We start from the raw sequence: 19478 nt of genomic DNA on the forward strand, positions 1-19478 counted from the left end.
TGTGGCGGTGGGCTGAGTTCGAATAGGGTTGGAATTAGCACAATGATTTATGATAGAACCTTAACGATAAGGAAAATATTAATCAATTATTAGAAATGATAGGAGTAGTGTTAATCAATTAATCAATTAACTAAGCCAACCATAAGAGTAGTTTAAAAAATTTATATAAGCGTGGTCCGACCCGGCCCATGATCACCCTAGAGCCCAGAGGCAATTGACATCGTAGAAAATTGAGATGTAGCTACTGCTGTTCTAGTAAGCCTGCAACTTTGCCTGAATACATACTCCGTGGACATGATACCGTCTTCCTCTGCACTTCTTATTCTTCTTCTCCGGTCATCAAGAAAACCAATTACTTTCCCTTCTATCTCCTCCACAACTCCTTTTCTTTTCCGATCTCTCACGACTCAAACTTCAAAACTCCCACACGACGACGACGATCATCATCACCATGGGAGAGGAATGCCCAACGACGAATACTTTGCCGCCATCCACCACATCTCCAACATTGTTCGCCGTGATTTCTACATGGAACGAACCCTCCAGAAGATGCAAATCAATGTCACTTCCGAACTCGTCTATCGAGTCCTCAGGAGCTGCGGTAAGTGCGGAATCGAATCCTTTCGTTTCTTCAACTGGGCTCGAAACCAGCCTCGATATGAACCCACCACCATTGAATTCGAAGAACTCATTAAAACCCTAGGCCGGACCCGTAACTGGGAAACCATGTGGAAGGTTGCAGAACAGATGAAGAAACAAGAGTTTTCTCTCACCCCCGAGACATTCTCAATGATTATAGAGTCGTATGGGAAGCATGGGCTCGTCGATCGGGCTGTTGAAGTCTTTAATCGGATGAAGAATTTCAATTGTTCTCAGACGACCCAGGTCTATAATGCTCTGCTCTACGCGCTCTGTGAGGTTAAGAATTTCGAAGGGGCTTATGCTTTGATTCGGCGGATGATAAGGAAGGGAGGAGTTCCAGATAAGAGGACTTTTGCTATTCTTGTTAATGGCTGGTGCTCGGCGGGGAAACTCAGGGAAGCACAGGAGTTTCTAGAAGAGATGAGTCGAAAGGGATATAGCCCGCCTGTTCGCGGTCGTGACCTTTTGATTGATGGTTTGCTCAATGCGGGTTACCTTGAATCGGCCAAGGAATTGGTTAGGAAAATGACAAAGGAGGGGTTTTTGCCTGACATTGAGACATTCAATTCTCTACTGCAAGCTATTTGCAATACTGGAGAGGTTGATTTCTGTATTGATCTTTTCCATGATGTTTGTAGATTGGGGCTTTGTCCAGATATTAGCACTTACAAGATCATGATCCCAGCTGTTTCGAAATTGGGTCAGATTGATGAAGCATTTAGGCTGCTCCATAGATCCATCGAGGATGGGCACAAACCATTTCCAAGTTTATATGCTCCAATACTTAAAGCCCTTTTTAGGAGGGGTCAGTTTGATGATGCATTTAGTTTTTTCAGTGATATGAAGGCCCAGGGTCATCCCCCAAACCGGCCAGTGTATACAATGTTGATTAGGATGTGTGGGCGGGGTGGAAGATTTGTAGAGGCTGCGAATTATCTGGTGGAGATGACAGAGCTGAATTTGTCACCGAAGGCACAGAGCTTTGATGTGGTTACTGATGGATTGAAGAACTGCGGGAAGCATGACTTGGCTAAGAGGATAGAACAGTTGGAGATATCCCTTCGTGGCGTTTGAATTTGGATATTCAGAAGAAAATGATTTTGTTTTCCAGATGACCCTCTATTTCCATTTTCATCTGTTGACCTCAATTTAGAGTTGAGAATTCCATCGAAATGTTTACATGGATGCTACCTCACAGGTAGGCTTGTGTTTGTATAATATTTCTCTCTCCATGCATTTGCTGATAGCCTTACTCTTTTTGTTTACTCCATGGGTTTACCATTATCTCATTTGTTCAAGTTCTCATCTGTAAATCTTATCAAATGTTTACTATAGTCTGCTTCACTTGTCATGTTTCTGAATACCTTGCTCATGTCACATTAGTAATATATATTTAGATAAAACAACAGGTTCATGGCAAGTCTGACCAGGTATCATATCAGTTAACAGACAACCTGCGCTCTTGTCTGGCTGTTCACAAGGGATTGAAAGGACTTCCATTTTTTTTACAAGGATATACTGCTTTTTGGTTAGTATGATATTAAAGTTCATAGTGTATATCTCCATGTACATAGCCTTGGTGTATATTTCCTTGCTACAATTTGCTGATGACACATTGTTCCTTTGTGAGATAATGGGTGAAAATATAGAAATTCTGTAATACATTTTAAGCTGATTTGAGCTGGTTTCAGGGCTTTGGATCAATCTTCAAAAGAGTGAATTGATTGCTGTTGGGAAGATTCCTCACATGGCTGATTTGGTGAGGTGTTAAGGTGTGATGTAGGGATGCTGCCTACAAAATACTTTGGCATGCTAATTGGTGCTAGATGCAAGTCTAGGCTATGTGTGTGTGTGTGTTCACTCAGTGGAATATCAATCTTGTGTTATTTGGAAAATGGTGCTGGTGATATAGTGAGGAACGTTGTTTGGAAGGGCATTGAAAAGATTTATTGAGTGTTTCCCAAGGGTATCCATTACAAGGCAAGTGATGGAGAAAGAATCAGATTTTGGTATGACAGGTGGTGTGGACATTAGCCTCTAATGGATGTTTTTGGGTCCCTTTTGATGTTAGCACGGAATAAGGAGGTGATAGTTAAGAATTCCTATTCAGCCACAAATGGCACAATCTCCTGGAATCCTATTTCTAGAAGGAATTTAAATGTATGGGAAGTGGAGTAGTTGATGGAGCTCCTTCAAAGAATTCAGGGGATCAATCCTCAAGTGGGTCAGTCTGATTTGAGAAAGCTGGATTTGGGAGAAGTTGCTTATGGATTTCCTTTTATAGGAAGCTGAGTCACGAAGCTGCTTATGAATTTCCTGCTAAAAGAATTTGGCACTCAAGTGCTCCCACAAAGATTAAGATTTTTGTTTAGACCATAGCTTTAGAAGTGTGTTTGACTCGGGACAAAATTTTAAGGAGTATGTTGGTTGACTTGGTGAACTGCCAAGTGTGTGTTTTGTTCAGAGGTTTTGGAATCTGCAAATCACATCTTTTTGCATTGTCCTTATACAGCTGAGGTTTGGACTTTGGTGGACTGTTCTCAATACCTTCAGATGGGTTGGATGTTTCCCACAATGCACTTAGCAGTTGGAAGGTTTAAGCAGCAGAGGGAAAGTCTTGTGGGGGCTTGAATTACTTGATTCTGTTGGCAGTATTCCGGTGCACATGGAAGGAAGAAATGGCAGAGTTTCTGAAAACTCCAGTGTTTCATCCCCTGACCTTCTAGGGAAAATCTAAGGGAAGATTTCTTCCTGGTGTGCAGTTCACAAGAAGTTCAAAGGATTTGACTGTAGTTGACTTTTTGTATAAATATTTATATGTTAATTTCATGGAAACGGAATTGTATAGCCAATGTAAAAACGCTTTTTGCATGTCATATGTTTGTCTCTCTTTTTGACTATTAATACAATAATTTATCTTTAAATAAATGCATTATCTAATCAAACATCAGTGAATGACAAAAGGAATGGAGCTCTTGTGACCCAGTATTGTATTGGTGGTTCTTCCTAGTGTTATTAGCTAATCTTATCAAGACTCCAAGAATTGTAACTCCAACCTGGTTGCTGTTATGATGATAAAATCTTGTTTCTCTGTGCCTAATCAACTTTGTTTGAGTTGAATGTAAAAGAATCTCCTCACTTACAATTTTGGAAATGTTTTTCATTTAATCACAAATTTATAAAATTTAGTCTTGAAAATTGTATAGGCATCCTGGATTGCTAGCTTCTATAGGAAGATTCTATGGCTCTGAATATAAATGTGTTTAATTTGTATTGAATTGAAGCTCTAAATCTTACTTTCCAAATGTGACAAATTTCTAACCCAGTGTTCTCTCTTGCAAGATGCATTATTGTCTGAGAGTTTGCTCACATGGCTTGGTCAGAATGAAATTGAAGAATCTATATGGGAAACTATAAAAATGACAAAATCAGTACTTTTTCTGATTAATTATAAACATTTTAATGATGCAGAATAGAGGGATATTTATGTGACTTATCTTCCTTGACAAAGTTTTTACAGTTAACAATTTGAATCATTAGGATCTCCACATCCCAAAAAAGTACAGAATGCACAAGGATGAAAAAGAATCTATATATCTCTTATTATTGCAGCCATTTTTTGGATGATTGGGAAAGGAATTGTAGAGGTTCTGTGTTGAGACCCAAACACTCCTTCCAGAACCCACTAGGGGAGTGGAGCAGGCCACCATCCATCAGCCATTCACAAGGAGACAGAGAAGACAGGCAACAGAGCCCCAGAATTAGTTACACTCAGAGTTGGCTACTCTGCCACCAGAGGATATTCCATCCATGTTATCTGCCAGAGTTAGTTACCCAGAAATCAGAGGATATTCCCTTTGATATTACACCTGTAGGCTAGCTATATAAGGCCATCATCATATAATGAAAGCAATGAATGATTCTCCTTTAATTTTCTTCTCCCTGAGTCCAGTTTATTCCTTCCTTCCCTTCTCTTTTTATCTCCATCTTCTGTTTCAGGAGGTCAAGCCTCCCTCGAAGAGGCTTCCGAGGTGAGTGGAAACTCACCAAGTTGGTATCAGAGCCAAGTCGTAGACCAGCTATGCCGTAGACAAGATCCTCTACCATGGAAGATAGAGTCGACCAACTTGAGATTGAGTTCCACCAGGTACTGAACGAACTCAGGGATCTCAAGGTAACCTCGCTTCTCAACAACAGTCCGGCAAGACCAGTCATCTAGCAGGGGTTGACGCCTCTGCTTCCGGTAGCCAAGGAACTGGGTATTACCCCGCTGAAAAGGTCTCTAAAATCAAATTTCCCAACTATTCTAGTGGAGATCCCATTCCTTGGATTTTCAGAGCAGAGAGATTCTTTGAGTACCATGAAACCCCTGCACACCAGTGCGTCGCCATCGCCTCCATTCACCTAGAAGGAGACGCTATTCTCTGACTCCAGTGGTATCGACAAACCCATCCTCAGGTAACTGGGGCGGAGTTCACGGAAGCTCTGTGCATCCGTTTTGGGCCGACAACGTTCGTGTATTATGATGAACTCCTCACTCGACTAAAAAAGACTGGGACGGTAGCAGACTACCAGCTTGAGTTCGAAAGAATGGCGACTAGAGTACATGGATGGCCGGAGAAGGCCTTGGTGGGGTGTTTTGTGGGAGGTCTCAAAGAAGACATCCGCCTGGAAGTGAGAGCTCTTCGACCAGCGACAGTCATGGCGGTGGTGCGTATGGCTCGCCTACAAGAAGAGAAGATCGATAGTATGCGCAGAACCAGCAAGCTATCCTACCCGAATGTGAGGGTTCCCTAGCGGGGCAAACAACAACCCATGAAACAAGTTGGGGATTCTCAGAAGCCCATTTTGCCCAGGCCCACTGTGCCCTTCAAACGCCTCTCGTGGGCTGAGATGTTGGACCGACGCGAGAAGGGCCTCTGTTACAATTGCGATGACAAGTTTGGACCGGGCCATAAGTGCAGAGTCCAGCGATTGTTTCTCTTTCAGACAAAGGAAGAACCGGAAGGGATCATCCTAGAACACGTAGAAGACTGTGAACTGATCTCAGATGAACCTTAACCTATTGGAGCCGAGATCTCCTTACATGCCCTCATGGGCCTCAACCCTCTTCATTCCATGCGAGTAGAAGGAAGGTTGGTGGACCGATCTCTGATGATCTTGATTGACAGTGGCTCTGATGTGGATGCGTATTGGGAGTAGCAGTAACAATGATCTGGTGTTCTCATCCTATCCAATTCGACAGCAACAGTCTTATCCATTCAGCAGATTAGATTAAACTATCTTGTTATTCTTATCTTATTAAGTTAGTAGATTAGATTATCTTATCTTATTAGATTAGGATTAAGAGAGACTTATCTTATTAGATTAGGATTAAGAGAGATTATCTTATCTTATTAGACTAGGATTAAGAGAGATTATCTTATCTTATTAGACTAGGATTAAGAGAGACTTATCTTATCTTATCAGTCTTGTCTTATCAAGATAGAGTTGGAGGTCTCCCTATTCAACAAGGAGTCTCTCTACGAGCAGGACTCTTGTAATCTCCTATTTAAGGAGCCATTATTATTGAATAAAGGCATCCAAAATTTCAGTCAAAGAGATGAGTAAAGGAGAGTTAGGGTGATCTCTTGGACAAATCACCCCTTAAGTCGCCACGATAGGGTCAGAACGCAAAGGGAGGGGCAAGGGGAAACTAGAGGTTCTCCCCGTGGACCGACCCGTGATGAGATCCTATGCCTGGGCCCATAACATTTTGGTCTCAGAGCAAGGTGTCATGGGTGATTTGGAGCAGTTGCCGTCCAGGGTCCACGAACTCGAGCACCGGCTCATGGAGACCAGCTCGGAAGTACGGGAAATCAAGGACGAAGTCAAGGAGCTACGGCGTCTGATGGAGTTATTCCTTTCTAGCAAAGAGAGGAACACAGAAGGGGTGACAACCACTAGCGGTTGCTGACCAGATCTGCCGGAGTCTTCTAGCGAACAACAGTTCGGCAACCAGGGGGCCACAGTCATCCCCAAGTACAACAGGTTAGAATTCCCGTCGTACAATGTCAACGGACATCCCTTGGGCTGACTGTACCGGTGCGAGCAATTTTTTCGAAATCAACGGACAAACGACCGGGATAAGGTAAGCCTAGCCGCCTTTCACTTAATAGAGGAAGCGCAACTCTGGTTCTATCGATTAGAACAGGAAGAACCTGGGCTCAGTTAGACCCAATTCAAGTCCTACTGCCTTCTTAGATTTGGGCCCCCATTGATAAGCAACCCCTTAGGCGAGCTGATTAACCTTAAACAAACCGGCACGGTGGTAGAATACCAGCGCCAGTTCCAGACCCTCCTCGCGAGGGCATCTTCAGTGCGACCGGATCAGCAGGTAGACATGTTCACTGCTAGGTTAGCAGAACCCCTACGGGTGGACGTGGAAATGCAGAATCCCCCCAACCTGGTTACAACCATGAATATAGCTCGCACCTTCGAACGCAAACTACAACTCAGCCGCAAAACCTTCAGTATGGGGCGGCCTCCATCAGCATGGGCATCCCCGGAACCACTCGGAATGGCTCCATATTCAGCAGCCAGCGAAGAACGGAAGCCACAGACGAGCAACAATTCTAGATCAGCATCTAGTGTGGGGAGCAACGTCGTTGCACCCCCTATTAAGCACTTGTCCAGGGCTGAAATGGCGGAACACAGGGCGAGGGGACAATGTTTTAATTGCGATGAACTCTACTCAGCAGGGCACAAGTGCAAGAGACTTTTTTGCCTCCTGGTGAAACAACAGGAAGATGAGGATGAACCCTCTTCATTGGAACCCGATCCAGGAGGGCAAAGTCATTCCACCTATCCGAGATTCCTTTGACGGTGTTTCCCGATACCCATCCTGAATTCGAGCTTGAGGACAAGCTCGTAGTCCAAGAGGGGAGTAGTGATGTGGATGCGTACTGGGAGCAACAGCAGCAATGATCCGGTGTTCTCATCCTATCCAATTCGGCAGCAACAGTCTTATCCATTCAGCAGATTAGATTAGACTATCTTGTTATTCTTATCTTATTAAGTTAGTAGATTAGATTATCTTATCTTATTAGATTAGGATTAAGAGAGACTTATCTTATTAGACTAGGATTAAGAGAGATTATCTTATCTTATTAGACTAGGATTAAGAGAGACTTATCTTATGTTATCAGTCTTATCTTATCAAGATAGAGTTGTAGGTCTCCCTATTAAGCAAGGAGTCTCCTTAGGAGCAGGACTCTTGTAATCTCCTATTTAAGGAGCCACTATTATTGAATAAAGGCATCCAAAATTTCAGTCAAAGAGAAGAGTAAAGGAGAGTTAGGGTGATCTCTTGGACAAATCACCCCTTAGGTTGCCACGATAGGGTCAACACGCAAAGGGAGGGGCAAGGGGAAACTAGAGGTTCTCCCCGTGGACCGACCCGTGACGAGATCCTACGCCCGGGCCCATAGCAGGCTCTACCCTGAATTTCATCACTTGCCGATTAGCAAGGCAACTAGGTATGACTATACAACCCACTCCACTCTTTTCAATCTATGTGGCTAATGGAAGTTAGATGTTATGTGATGGTGTGTGCAAGAAGGAAAAGATCCTTATACAAGACCACTATTTCGTGGTAGATCTCCACCCATTGGATTTCTCAGGGGTTGATATTATTCTGGGAATTCATTGGTTACGTGGCCTAGGGCCTGCACTTTGTGATTGGGCCAAAATGACAATGGACTTTTATCAGGATGGTCAGACTTGCCATCTACAAGGGGTGCGGCCTCCGAGTCCCCAAGGTGATACTATAGCTTCCATGTTATGGGCCTCCAAGGATACTTGATAGCTCCTATTTATGCACTTAGGCATGCAACCCACATTTCCAACTTTAAACAATCAAGGCTGTGGCCAACCCACGGAAGCCCAACACGAGACACTACGATTGATACTCGATCAGTTTGGTGATGTGTTCAAGGAACCAAGCCAATTACCTCCACCTCAGGCCCATGACCATCAGATACCCCTCTTACCAGATTCTAAACCAGCCAATGTGAGGCCATATAGATACCCCTATTTCCAGAAGCTAGAAATTGAGAAGGTGGTAAGAGAGCTAATGAACAAGGGGCATATACAGACCAACGCCAACCCATTTTCATCCCTTGTACTCCTAGTAAAACAGAAAGATGGTAGTTGGTGGTTTTGTTTAGATTACCAGGCCCTGAATCAGATTACAGTGAAGGACAAGTTCCTGATACCCCTCATTGATGAACTGTTGGACGAGTTAAGAGAAGCATAGGTGTTCTCCAAACTTGACATGCGATCCGGGTATCATCAGATCCGGGTTCACCAGGCCGACATCCACAAAACAGCCCCATGTGGCCATTATGAGTTTCTGGTTATGCCGTTTGGACTCACAAACGCCCCCTTCACCTTCGAGGCCCTCATGAATGACATTTTTAGGCCATTCTTAAGGCAATTTATTTTAGTATTCTTCGATGACATTCTGGTTTACAGCAAGGATTGGGACACCCATATGGAACAACTGAAACTTACCCTCACCACTCTAAGGGAACATCAGTTACATGCCAAAATGACCAAGTGTTCTTTTGGACAAAAACAGATACAATACTTAGGCCATGTGGTTGCAGCAGGGCGGGTCATGGCAGACCCAGAAAAGATAGATGCCATCCAAAAATGGCCCAAGCCCACTACTGTAAAGGCTCTCAGGGGTTTCCTTGGGCTTACCGGGTATTATAGGCGCTTCATTAAGGGGTATGGGCTCATGGCCGCCCCTCTAACGCGTCTGTTGAAGAAGGATTCTTTCAGCTGGGCTGATGAGGCCCAACGGGCCTTTGAAGACTTGAAGTTAACAGTTTCGAGCCCTTCAGTCCTTACTCTTCCAGACTTCACCAAGCCCTTTGAGATAGAGTGTGATGCCTCAGGTGCAAGGTAGGGGCCGTCCTGATGCAGAAGGGACACCCCATTGCTTACTTCAGCAAGGCCCTATCAGCCGCTCACCAAAACCCGTCTACTTATGTCAAGGAGATGATGGCAGTGGTAATGGCAGTCCAGAAATGGCGTGCATACCTATTGGGACGCCAATTTATCATAAGATCAAACCAATGAAGTCTGAAGTATATAACAGAACAAAGAGTGCACACCCCGGAGCAGCAAAATGGCTTAGTAAACTGATGGGCTTCGACTACCGAATAGAGTATAAATCTGGGCCCGCCAACAGGGTAGCTGATGCCTTATCATGGGTAGAGGAGCTGGCCCAACTAACCTACTCTCAGCCCAGTTTTCCCTTGTTTGAAGCCACACGACAAGAGGCAAGGTCTGACTCGCAGCTACAGGACATTAGGGAAAAATTGAGGCAGGACCCTTCCCAGGTTGCAGGTTACCAAATTGTAGGACCAGACCTCTTCTTTAAGGGCAGGTTCGTGATTGCTCCAAATTCCAGCCAAAAACTGAACTATTGAAGTTGTTTCATGATTCCACTTTGGGGGGACATTCAGGAGTGCTAAGGACTCTAAAGAGGCTCAGCAGCCACTACCATTGGGTAGGAATGCGCAAAGACGTGTTACACTATGTATCCGAATGCCAAACCTGTCAACAATAGAAATACTCCTCACAGTCTCCCACGGGCCTTCTACAATCCCTCAAGATTCCAGAGCAAGTATGGGAAGACCTCTCCATGGACTTCATCACCTGACTTCCCCGTTCTTTAGGGAAGGAGGTTATCATGGTAGTAGTTGACCGTCTCACCAAGTATAGCCATTTCTCTGCCCTGCCTCACCCTTACACCGCAGCAATGGTGGTTGAAATCTTCATACGGGACGTCGCAAAATTGCATGGGACACCAAGATCCATTGTCTTGGACCGTGACCCTGCCTTCCTGAGTTCATTCTGGAAGGAATACTTCTGATTGCAAGGAACCCAACTGCACCCATCCACAAGTTACCATCCCCAGACTGATGGACAGACTGGAGTTCTTAATCGGTGCTTAGAAGCCTACCTGAGATGCTTCATAGGGGAGAAGCCCAAACAGTGGGCCCACTGGCTCCCGTGGGCAGAATACTGGTACAACACGACTTATCAATCAGCGGTAGGAATGACACCCTTCAAGGCTCTATATGGCAGAGAACCTCCTCCCATATTACCTTATGAATTTGGGTCGGCTAAGGTGGCAGAAGTAGAGACTCGCCTACTGGCAAGAGACGAGATCCTTTGACTGCTCAAGGCCAATTTGATTAAAGCCCAGCAACGGATGAAGGTCTACTATGACTCTACCAACAAGTCCAACCTTACCGCCAAGTCTCAGTGATGAGACAGGCTTGGCACAAGCTAGCTCCTAGATATTATGGGCCCTATAAGGTACTGGAGAGAGTGGGCCTTGTTGCTTACAGATTGGACCTCCCTGCTACCTCGAAACTTCACCCGGTGTTTCACATCTCACTTCTCAGGAAAGCTGTGGGGAATCATACCCCAATCTTGAAAGAATGGTAGGATCCATCTAATGGACGCCATAAAGGTTGCGGAATGGGTGGGCGAATTTCAAAAATTTCCTACCTTCTCTCAACTGGGAATCATATTCCCTAAATTTAGAATACAATATTCAAGGATCCTACTTGAACCTTAATCAAACCAGATCTGTACCAAAAGATAAATGGGAGGAATATACCTGATCCGGAGAAGCAGTATCTCCCAAAGTTGGTGTTCACGCCCAAAGAATGCTCCAAGATCCGTTCCTGCTGAAGATGACACAGCTGTGAATGGAACAGAACCAGCAGAGTGCGTCCTACACACTGGATCCTTCACAAGAATCCTCTGGAAGTACTAAACACTGAATCTTTTTCAGTCTTTCTTGCAAGACTGATGTCAAGAACAGATTTCTTGACTTTCTTTTCTGCAAAGATCTAATCTTGCAATGGCAGATGGCGGCGGCAGGAGGAGATCTCCAAAACGAAAAGGCTGAACTGATTTTTCTGTTTTTCTGGAGAGTATGAATGAGAGCCTATCTCAATTCGCAGGAGATATCCTATATCTCTTCAAGGTGGTTCGAAATCTCCTCCTTTCTTCTTGATTAAGAAACCTCCTTTTTAGGAGTTATCCCAATCCAAATCAGTATTTGGATAGGGGATAATCTTAATCCTTTCTGCAGATAGAGTTAGCTACCTCCTGATCTTATCAGGAGGTTTCCAGATTCAAATTTAATTTGAATTTGGTCTCTTAGAGTGGATAAGGCTAAAGGCCCAATCCTTTTACTAACTTTAATCTCAAAATCGCCCCATGGATGGGTGATCATATCAGCCCACCTCGAAATGGGCTTTTGGCCCATTAAGTGTTCAGTGTCTAATTACTTTCCAATCTGCTGCCCAGTTGGGCTTCTTTGTATGGCGTGGGACCCAAGCATTGATCTACACACCAGCCACATGGGTTCGGCCCAGCCTCTAAAACAAGGCCCAGCCGAATTCACTGAAAAACTCAATGAACCCCTTGAGTCCATCATATGGACCCTATGGGCCCAACACTTACATTAAGTGGTCCTGGGCCAAGCCATCTTATAAAAACCCAGGGACTGTGGGCAGGTGCAAGATTAGCCCATCAGGTATTATCCTCAATGGTCTTACACTTAACCTCTCAGCCCTTAATGATCAAGCACTGCCCGACAAGAGAGGACCTCTCCCTCGGCTGCAAGGAACAGTGCCGCACTCTCCTCTCACATGGATCCCGGGAATTAAAACCATTTGCAAACAATTCGAAACCGTACATACATATATATATATAAATATATTAATTTTGCAAAACAAAATTCCAACGATTGAAATCAATTGCCGGCAGTTTGGTTTCCATCAGAGAGTGCATTCCCGATCATTACCCTTTGTCCGACAAAGTGGCTGATTCTGTCACTATGATCACCCACTCAGATGAATTCTCAAACTGCCCCAACATACCCAGGTTTTGATCCCCGCTAAGGATCTCACTGATTGGCATATCAAAGGCAGCCTGATCCAACACCTAGTGAAATGTCATAATCGAGTCTAGGGGTCAGGTGTAATTTTCCAGTTTTGCCCATCTATCTCCAAGGTCCAGGGCAATACTGGAAATTTGGTCCGGTTCAAGGATTCAAGTAATCCCATACTGCATGTGCCTCGGGTCTTACCCTGATGGCTGAGACAGGCTATCCCAACACTTGGTGGCACACCAGCATCAGCCTTGGCAGGATAAATCTCCCCAGACTTATCCAACGGCTGTGAACATTTAAAACTAACACGAGTCTCTATAAATGTCCAGTTTTAGGGTTTTACACAGAATTAAACCAAACAACATGAATCAAACATGCACTTTATTTATTTCCACTAAATAACAAAAGTACATCAAATCAGATTGAAGCTAAGGGCATACAAAACTGTCTAACATATCTCACCCAACTTACCCCAATTTACAGAGGAAGGGGACATTTACACGGAGCCTATCAAGATTGTGGATTTCCGATGGGTTCAGCGAGGAGGGCAGATTGTGCCAGAAGCCAAGGTCGAATGGGCCGGACTGCCTCCAGAAGAGGCCACTTGGGAACCTTATCTAAGGCTGAATGAGAGGTTTCCCAACCTAGACCTTGAGGGCAAGGTCAGTGCTAAGGGAGGAGGAACTGTTGAGACCCAAACACTCCTTCCAGAACCCACTAGGGGAGTGGATGGAGCAGGCCACCACCCATCAGCCATTCACAAGGAGACAGAGAAGACAGGTAACAGAGCCCCAGAATTAGTTACACTCAGAGTTGGTTACTCTGCCGCTAGAGGATATTCCATCCATGTTATCTGCCAGAGTTAGTTACCCAGAAATCAGAGGATATTCCCTCTGATATGACACCTGTAGGGCAGCTATATAAGGCCATCATCATATAATGAAAGCAATGAATGATTCTCCTTTAATTTTCTTCTCCCTGAGTCCAGTTTATTCCTTCCTTCCCTTCTCTTTTTCTCTCCATCTTCTGTTTCAGGAGGTCAAGCCTCCCTCGAAGAGGCTTCCGAGGTGAGCGGAAACTCACCATTCTGAAGGAAGGGGCAAGTCTACCACAGTTATGTGCCAGTGCTGGTAGATTCATCATATACTGGTCCTTGACACTTGAGGACCTTGGTGCTTCTCTTTGCTTTTGTATATCTTCTCCATCCTTAATATATATTTTTTTTGATTACTTGTAAGGAAAGGTATAAGATCTGAGGGAAATACCATATATACAAAAAAAAAATATTCTCCTAAACATTGATAAGAGAGAATTATTTTGTTTTCCACCATTATTATCAGTTGACCTCAATGCAGATATCAAAACTCCTTTCACATGTTTATATGCATGCTACCTGATAGGTAAGTTTCGGTTTGTGAATTTTTTTTCCCATGCATTTGGTGACTTCATAGATTTTATTATTTTTGGTTCACATACTGTTTGGTATATCTGTTTTTTTTTTATTTTGTGAAATGACGAGATGACCACTAAAATCTAATAAATAAGTTACATACAAATTGTATCATCCTAGAGATTGGGATACCCAAAGCATAAACAGTTATACAACAAAATCTACCCCCATACCTACTCTCCTAAAATTGATTTTCTTTGTTCACTCCCTGTTTATCCAAAGCATCTGCTGGGCCATTGGTGGATCTATAAATCCATTTTGTGATACACTTTCTTGCTTTTGTGAGCACCTTTAACTTCATAATATTTCTGAACCAATGCTTTAAAACACGGAGGTGTGACATGAGGCATTTCATTGCATGGAGATGTGAGGCGTGGTTCAGAACATAAGAGGCATAAACCTCCTTAAAAGAAGGGGGATGAGGAGGGAGGGGGAGCTAGAGGGGTGGGGGGGGGGGTTCTTGTCGAAGTGGAGCAAGACCCCCTGGCACAAAATATCCAAATTGGGCTGCATTCAAAAAGTTGTTAGGAGGGTCCGGGGGGTGAAGCCCTCCAGCCAAGGTCCTTTCTCTTTCATCTCCTTTCCTTTCCTTTTTATTTTCTTTCTTTCATCTTTTTTCCTTCTCTTTCTTTGTTTCTTTTCCTTCCCTTTCTTTTTTGTTTATTTCTTTCCGCCTTATTTGTATGAGGGGTCATGGGGCACATGAGGCATGCACCTCATGGACCTGAGGCGTACACACCTCAGAGGCATCAGCACCTCTGCCATACGCATCAGAGTGTTTGGGGTGCCTCACCTGGAGGTGCGCCTCCAGGTGTATGCCTCCCACACCTTTTAAAACACCGTTCTGAACTGCCAAGGAGTTTTGTCCTTGTTTTGAATACAGCCCATTACAACTATAGAGTCTCCTTCTATAAACAGTTTTGTATAGATTAGGTCTTTTGCCAGTCTCAAACCTTGCAAAACAGATAAGAACTCTGCCTTTGTTGAGTTTCCAAAACCTGCAGGTAAAGAGAATGCTACTAATATGCCTCCATTGTGGTTTCTATACATCCCTTCTATCCTCGATTGGCTTGAATTGCCCCTGCTGCACCCATCAAATTCAGGATGATCACTTGTTCCTATGCTGATTCCTGTTGCAAACTTAAAACAGCTTGGAGATTGGAGAGCTGGCTGGTGGCTACCCAATAACATCCTTGAATGATGTCATCCGTTGTGAAATATTTGAAGAGCTTTGCTGTTTTGACCCAATGAACAACTTTCATTGTGATACTTTGTATGATAGTATTTCTGTCCTCGGTTGTTATGGGCCCGGGAATAGGATCTCGTCACAGGTCGGTCCACGGGGAAAAGCTCCTGTTTTCCCTTGTTCCTCCCCTTCCTAGCTGAACCTATCTTGGCATCCTAGAAGGTGATTTGTCCAAGAGATCACCGAACTCTCCTTTTACTCTTTCTTGACTGGAAATTTGATATCCTCATTCAATAATGGGGTCTCCTTAAATAGGAGATTACAAGAGTCCTAATCAAAGGGAGTCTCCTTGTTGAATAGGGAGATTTCCAGTTCCATCTTGCTAAGGATAAGATAAGCTAATCCTAATCTGATAAGCTACTAACAAGATAAGATAAGAGCAATAGAATAAGATAAGAACAATAAGATAAGAACAAGCAAGATGATCTAATCTAATCTAGATAAGGTTGCTGTTGCCGAACTGGGTAGGATGAGAATCATTGAATCACTGCTGCTGCTGGCGGTGGGTCAGGTGCCTGTTGCTGCCGGTGGCGATGGTACGTCTTCTCGAGGAATGCATCCATAACATTACTCCCCTCCTGGACTACGAGCTTGTCCTCAAGCTCGAACTCTGGATATGTGGCGTGGAACTCTTCCAATGGGAGCCATGTGGCTTCAGCTGATGGTAAATTACACCATTCTACCAAGACTTCAACCAAGACTTCAACATCAGGAAACAAGTTGCATAAGATGTTGTTCTGAGGTCCTTCTTGAGAGCCATCAATCCCAACACATACAACATTCAACTTCAATAAGTATTCAAACCTCAGAGTAACCAGTTTTGCAGGCTTGGGATTTGAAACCTCATCATCATGTATATGAAGGATGATTTTAAGAGGATGAGATCGATAGATTCCTGATTGGTCAATGTTCTCTTTTCCAGTAACCTTCTTTGGCCGCTTTCTCCTTCTTTGGCCCTCCTCTTCCTCATCAGGTGCATCATCCTCCAACTTATTCATTTTTGTATTTGTAGAAACACCATTGTCCTTAATTGCTTGCTAGTGGGCAAAGGCTTGAGCATCCTTCATGCTTCCTATAATTTTCAATTCAATACTCTCCCCAAATGCCTCTTTCTGAGCCAGCAATTGTGAGTAAATCACATAGAGTGGAGGTGGTAGTAATTCTGCTAAATTATGCTGCTTTAATTTCTTTTTTTGCAGAACCCCTAGTTGGTGTTGGACAGGCAAGGATGCTTTCTTCAGAGATTTTGGGAGACTTGAAAGGAACTTCTTTCGGTGTGAAATTGTCTCCATAAGGCTTTTCTTGTGTTGCTCCAGTTTCTCATGAAGTTTGCATAGTTCTTTTTGCCAGAAAAGCTCAAAATTAAGCTGCTTTAGCATCAGGTCATGTGCACTGTCTTTTGATAGTACAGATCCTTTAATATCTTGAGGGGCTGAACTGAAAAACTCTTCCTCAGGCACAAGTTCAATATCCGGATACTTTGACTTGAAATCTTTGCGCACCTTTATGGCTTTCACAAAATGAATTTTCTCATACATCAAATTGTGGAGCTGCAATGTAGTGAAATCTACTGGTGCCTTAGCACGTTCTGTTTCTGCTTTAACACGATCCTCTTCTAGCAATACAGAACGATTTACCTTATCCCGGTCATCTATCCGTTGGTTCCAAAAAAACTGCTCGCAACGATACAGCCAGCCTAAGGGGTCTCCGTTGCCGTTGTACGACGGGAATTCCAGCCTGTTGTACTTGGGGATGATTGCGGCTACCGGGGCGACGACCTGCTGTTCGCCGGACGACTCCGTCAAGTCTGGTCGGCGGCTGTTTGTGGTTACAGCCCCTTCTGGATTCCTCTCCTTGTTAGAGAAATACGATTCCAGCAAGCGTCGCACCTCCCGGACATCGTCTTTGACCTCACAAACCTCCACGCTGGTTTCCACGAGCCTATGCTCTAGTTCGTGGACCCTGGATGATAGCTGCTCCAGATCTCCCATGACAGTTGGCTCTGATACCAAGTTGTTATGGGCCCGGGAATTGGATCTCGTCACGGGTCGGTCCATGGGGAAAAGCTCCTGTTTTCCCTTGTTCCTCCCCTTCCTAGCTGAACCTATCTTGGCGTCCTAGAGGGTGATTTGTCCAAGAGATCACCGAACTCTCCTTGCTGAATAGGGAGACTTCCAGTTCTATCTTGCTAAGGATAAGATAAGCTAATCCTAATCTGATAAGCTACTAACAGGATAAGATAAGAGCGATAGAATAAGATAAGAACAAGCAAGATGATCTAATCTAATCTAGATAACGCTGCTGTTGCCGAACTGGATAGGATGAGAATCATTGAATCACTGCTGCTGCTGGCGGTGGGTCAGGTGCCTGTTGCTGCCGGTGGTGACGGTACGTCTTCCCGAGGAATGCGTCCATAACATCGGTCTTATCATTGAGCAGTTTCCTATTCCTTTCTTCTCAACAATTTCAGAAGATGCAAAAGCTAAGGAATAAAATATAGAGAATTTGGATATATTTCCTAGCAGTTTTTTCATACTTGTATGGCAGATAAATATTTCATAAATTAGTCGCATGGAATAACTGACCTGATATAGTGCGTGCTTTTTGTTTTTTGGGTTCAGTATATACATTTTCCATGAAAAAAAAAAGAAGAGGGAAAAAAAGGAAAAAGGAAAATTCCCAATCCTTTGATGTTTTTTCTGCTATCATCATGGTTACTTGTCATGTTTGCAGGTGCATTGTAGACCTAGGCCAAGCTCCATTTTGGGTGGATTGGGCCATTGGGGATTATAAGCAAAAGAGGTGTTATCTATGAGAACTTGAGCAATCTAGTCGATGTTGTTCTACTTGCTGCCACCAGTGAAACATTTTTAGATGGAGGTTCAAGGAGGTTAGCATTCAATTTGGCTTCTATGTTTTGGTTCATGTTTAACACTGTAGTTTATTTACTATTACCTGGTGATTCCCATATGGATTTCTTTTTTGGGAAAAGGCAAAGTAAAATGGTTTGTTCTATCATTTCAAAAAAGTTCAAACATCAGTTTTTTTTTTCCTCAGTTGGTTTCTTGTTTCCAGGCTTTTATTTTTCTTTAAGTTCTATTTATTTGGTATGGCTTATGATTCTGAAGAGGAAGCAAGTAGTATTGCATCCTTTTGCCTATTTGTTGTTCAATCTGTTCTAAGGTAAGTCATGGATATGATAGATGTAATTCCACCTTTGCTGATAAGAGCACTACATCACACGGTTGTAATTCAAGGCTACTACAAAAATTTTTCAGCAAATCAGATCTGTTGACTTGGTCAAAATCTGGAGTGACAAACACACAATCTGTGGCCAGTTTACCCACAAGGCTACAATTACATCCAAGCTCCCGACTGTACCCCCTTAGAGCCCCAACACTTTAAGATCCACCCACTCTGCCTCTTCTTCCCCCCCAAATTTCGAGTTTTATTCATAATACAAAAATTCTCCAAATTTTGTTTCCTGCTGCAGCACTAATTCTGTTTTAAGATTTCTGATCAGGTACCTTATCTGGATCCTTCTTCTTCCTTCCCACAGCCCCACTAGATCCGGCTCAATAACTTCATGCTCCTTCCCTCTCTTCCCTACTATTTTCTCCTAGCTTCAATTCTTCAGTCATCCTCTTCCGGACACTCCTCTTCTCCACCTTCTTCGTCCCACCCTTTGTTTTTCTCTAGACTTGCTTTCCTTATTTTTTTTCTCCTATCTCTTCTTTTTATAGTTTAGTTTGGAATTAATAGTGCTGTGGATCCAAAGTATTCTTAACAGCTTAAGTGGCTTATGTGTACAAAAAGTGGTTAATTGAAGCTCTTTGTTCATGTATGAGTGTGTACACTTCCAGTCATGGAGGCTTCATTACTTGCAAGATATGCAGTCCTTCAACTCTTACCCAGTAATTGAACTATCAAAAAAAAAAAAAAAAAACTCTTACCCAGAATTTTCATGAGAAAGATTGATAATAACAAGGTATTATTTCTAAATTACATTTTGTTGTTGCTTGTACAGTAGTAATGATCTATTAACTTAAAAAAAAAAAAAGCAAAAAACAAAGACCTTTTGAATACCCAAAGCCCTGTTATTGCAGATAAGAGCTTGAACCCAAAAGTTTTCACTAAAGAAGCAAGAAATATACATCTAGTTTCTGATCCTTAAC

The 19478-nt window shown here is 43.4% G+C and overlaps 1 protein-coding gene and 1 pseudogene across 3 annotated transcripts; one reads left to right on the forward strand and one right to left on the reverse strand.

The window, feature by feature from the left end:
* Nucleotides 1–191: 191 nt before the first annotated feature.
* LOC148874493 (uncharacterized) lies at nt 192–18359 on the forward strand. 3 transcript variants are annotated; one of them, XM_088979743.1, is made up of 3 exons: nt 192–1840; nt 2052–2170; nt 18037–18359. In XM_088979743.1, exon 1 carries the CDS (start codon nt 295–297, stop codon nt 1714–1716), a length of 1422 nt encoding a protein of 473 aa, XP_088835869.1. In that variant the 5' UTR covers nt 192–294; the 3' UTR covers nt 1717–1840; nt 2052–2170; nt 18037–18359. The 3 variants fall into 3 exon arrangements, with proteins under 3 accessions (XP_088835869.1, XP_088835876.1, XP_088835864.1); XM_088979750.1 differs by lacking the exon at nt 18037–18359 and adding an exon at nt 2334–3518; XM_088979738.1 differs by lacking the exon at nt 2052–2170.
* LOC148874494 (THO complex subunit 5B pseudogene) lies at nt 15683–17488 on the reverse strand (annotated as a pseudogene).
* Nucleotides 18360–19478: the final 1119 nt, after the last annotated feature.

The sequence above is a fragment of the Nelumbo lutea genome, chromosome 1, assembly GCF_056320005.1.
Source record: "Nelumbo lutea isolate HS-2025 chromosome 1, American lotus-T2T, whole genome shotgun sequence".
NCBI lineage: Eukaryota > Viridiplantae > Streptophyta > Magnoliopsida > Proteales > Nelumbonaceae > Nelumbo > Nelumbo lutea.

Bases quoted from the DNA above. Each gene is read 5' to 3' on its own strand.
- LOC148874493 (XM_088979743.1), top strand. From the start codon at position 295: ATGATACCGTCTTCCTCTGCACTTCTTATTCTTCTTCTCCGGTCATCA.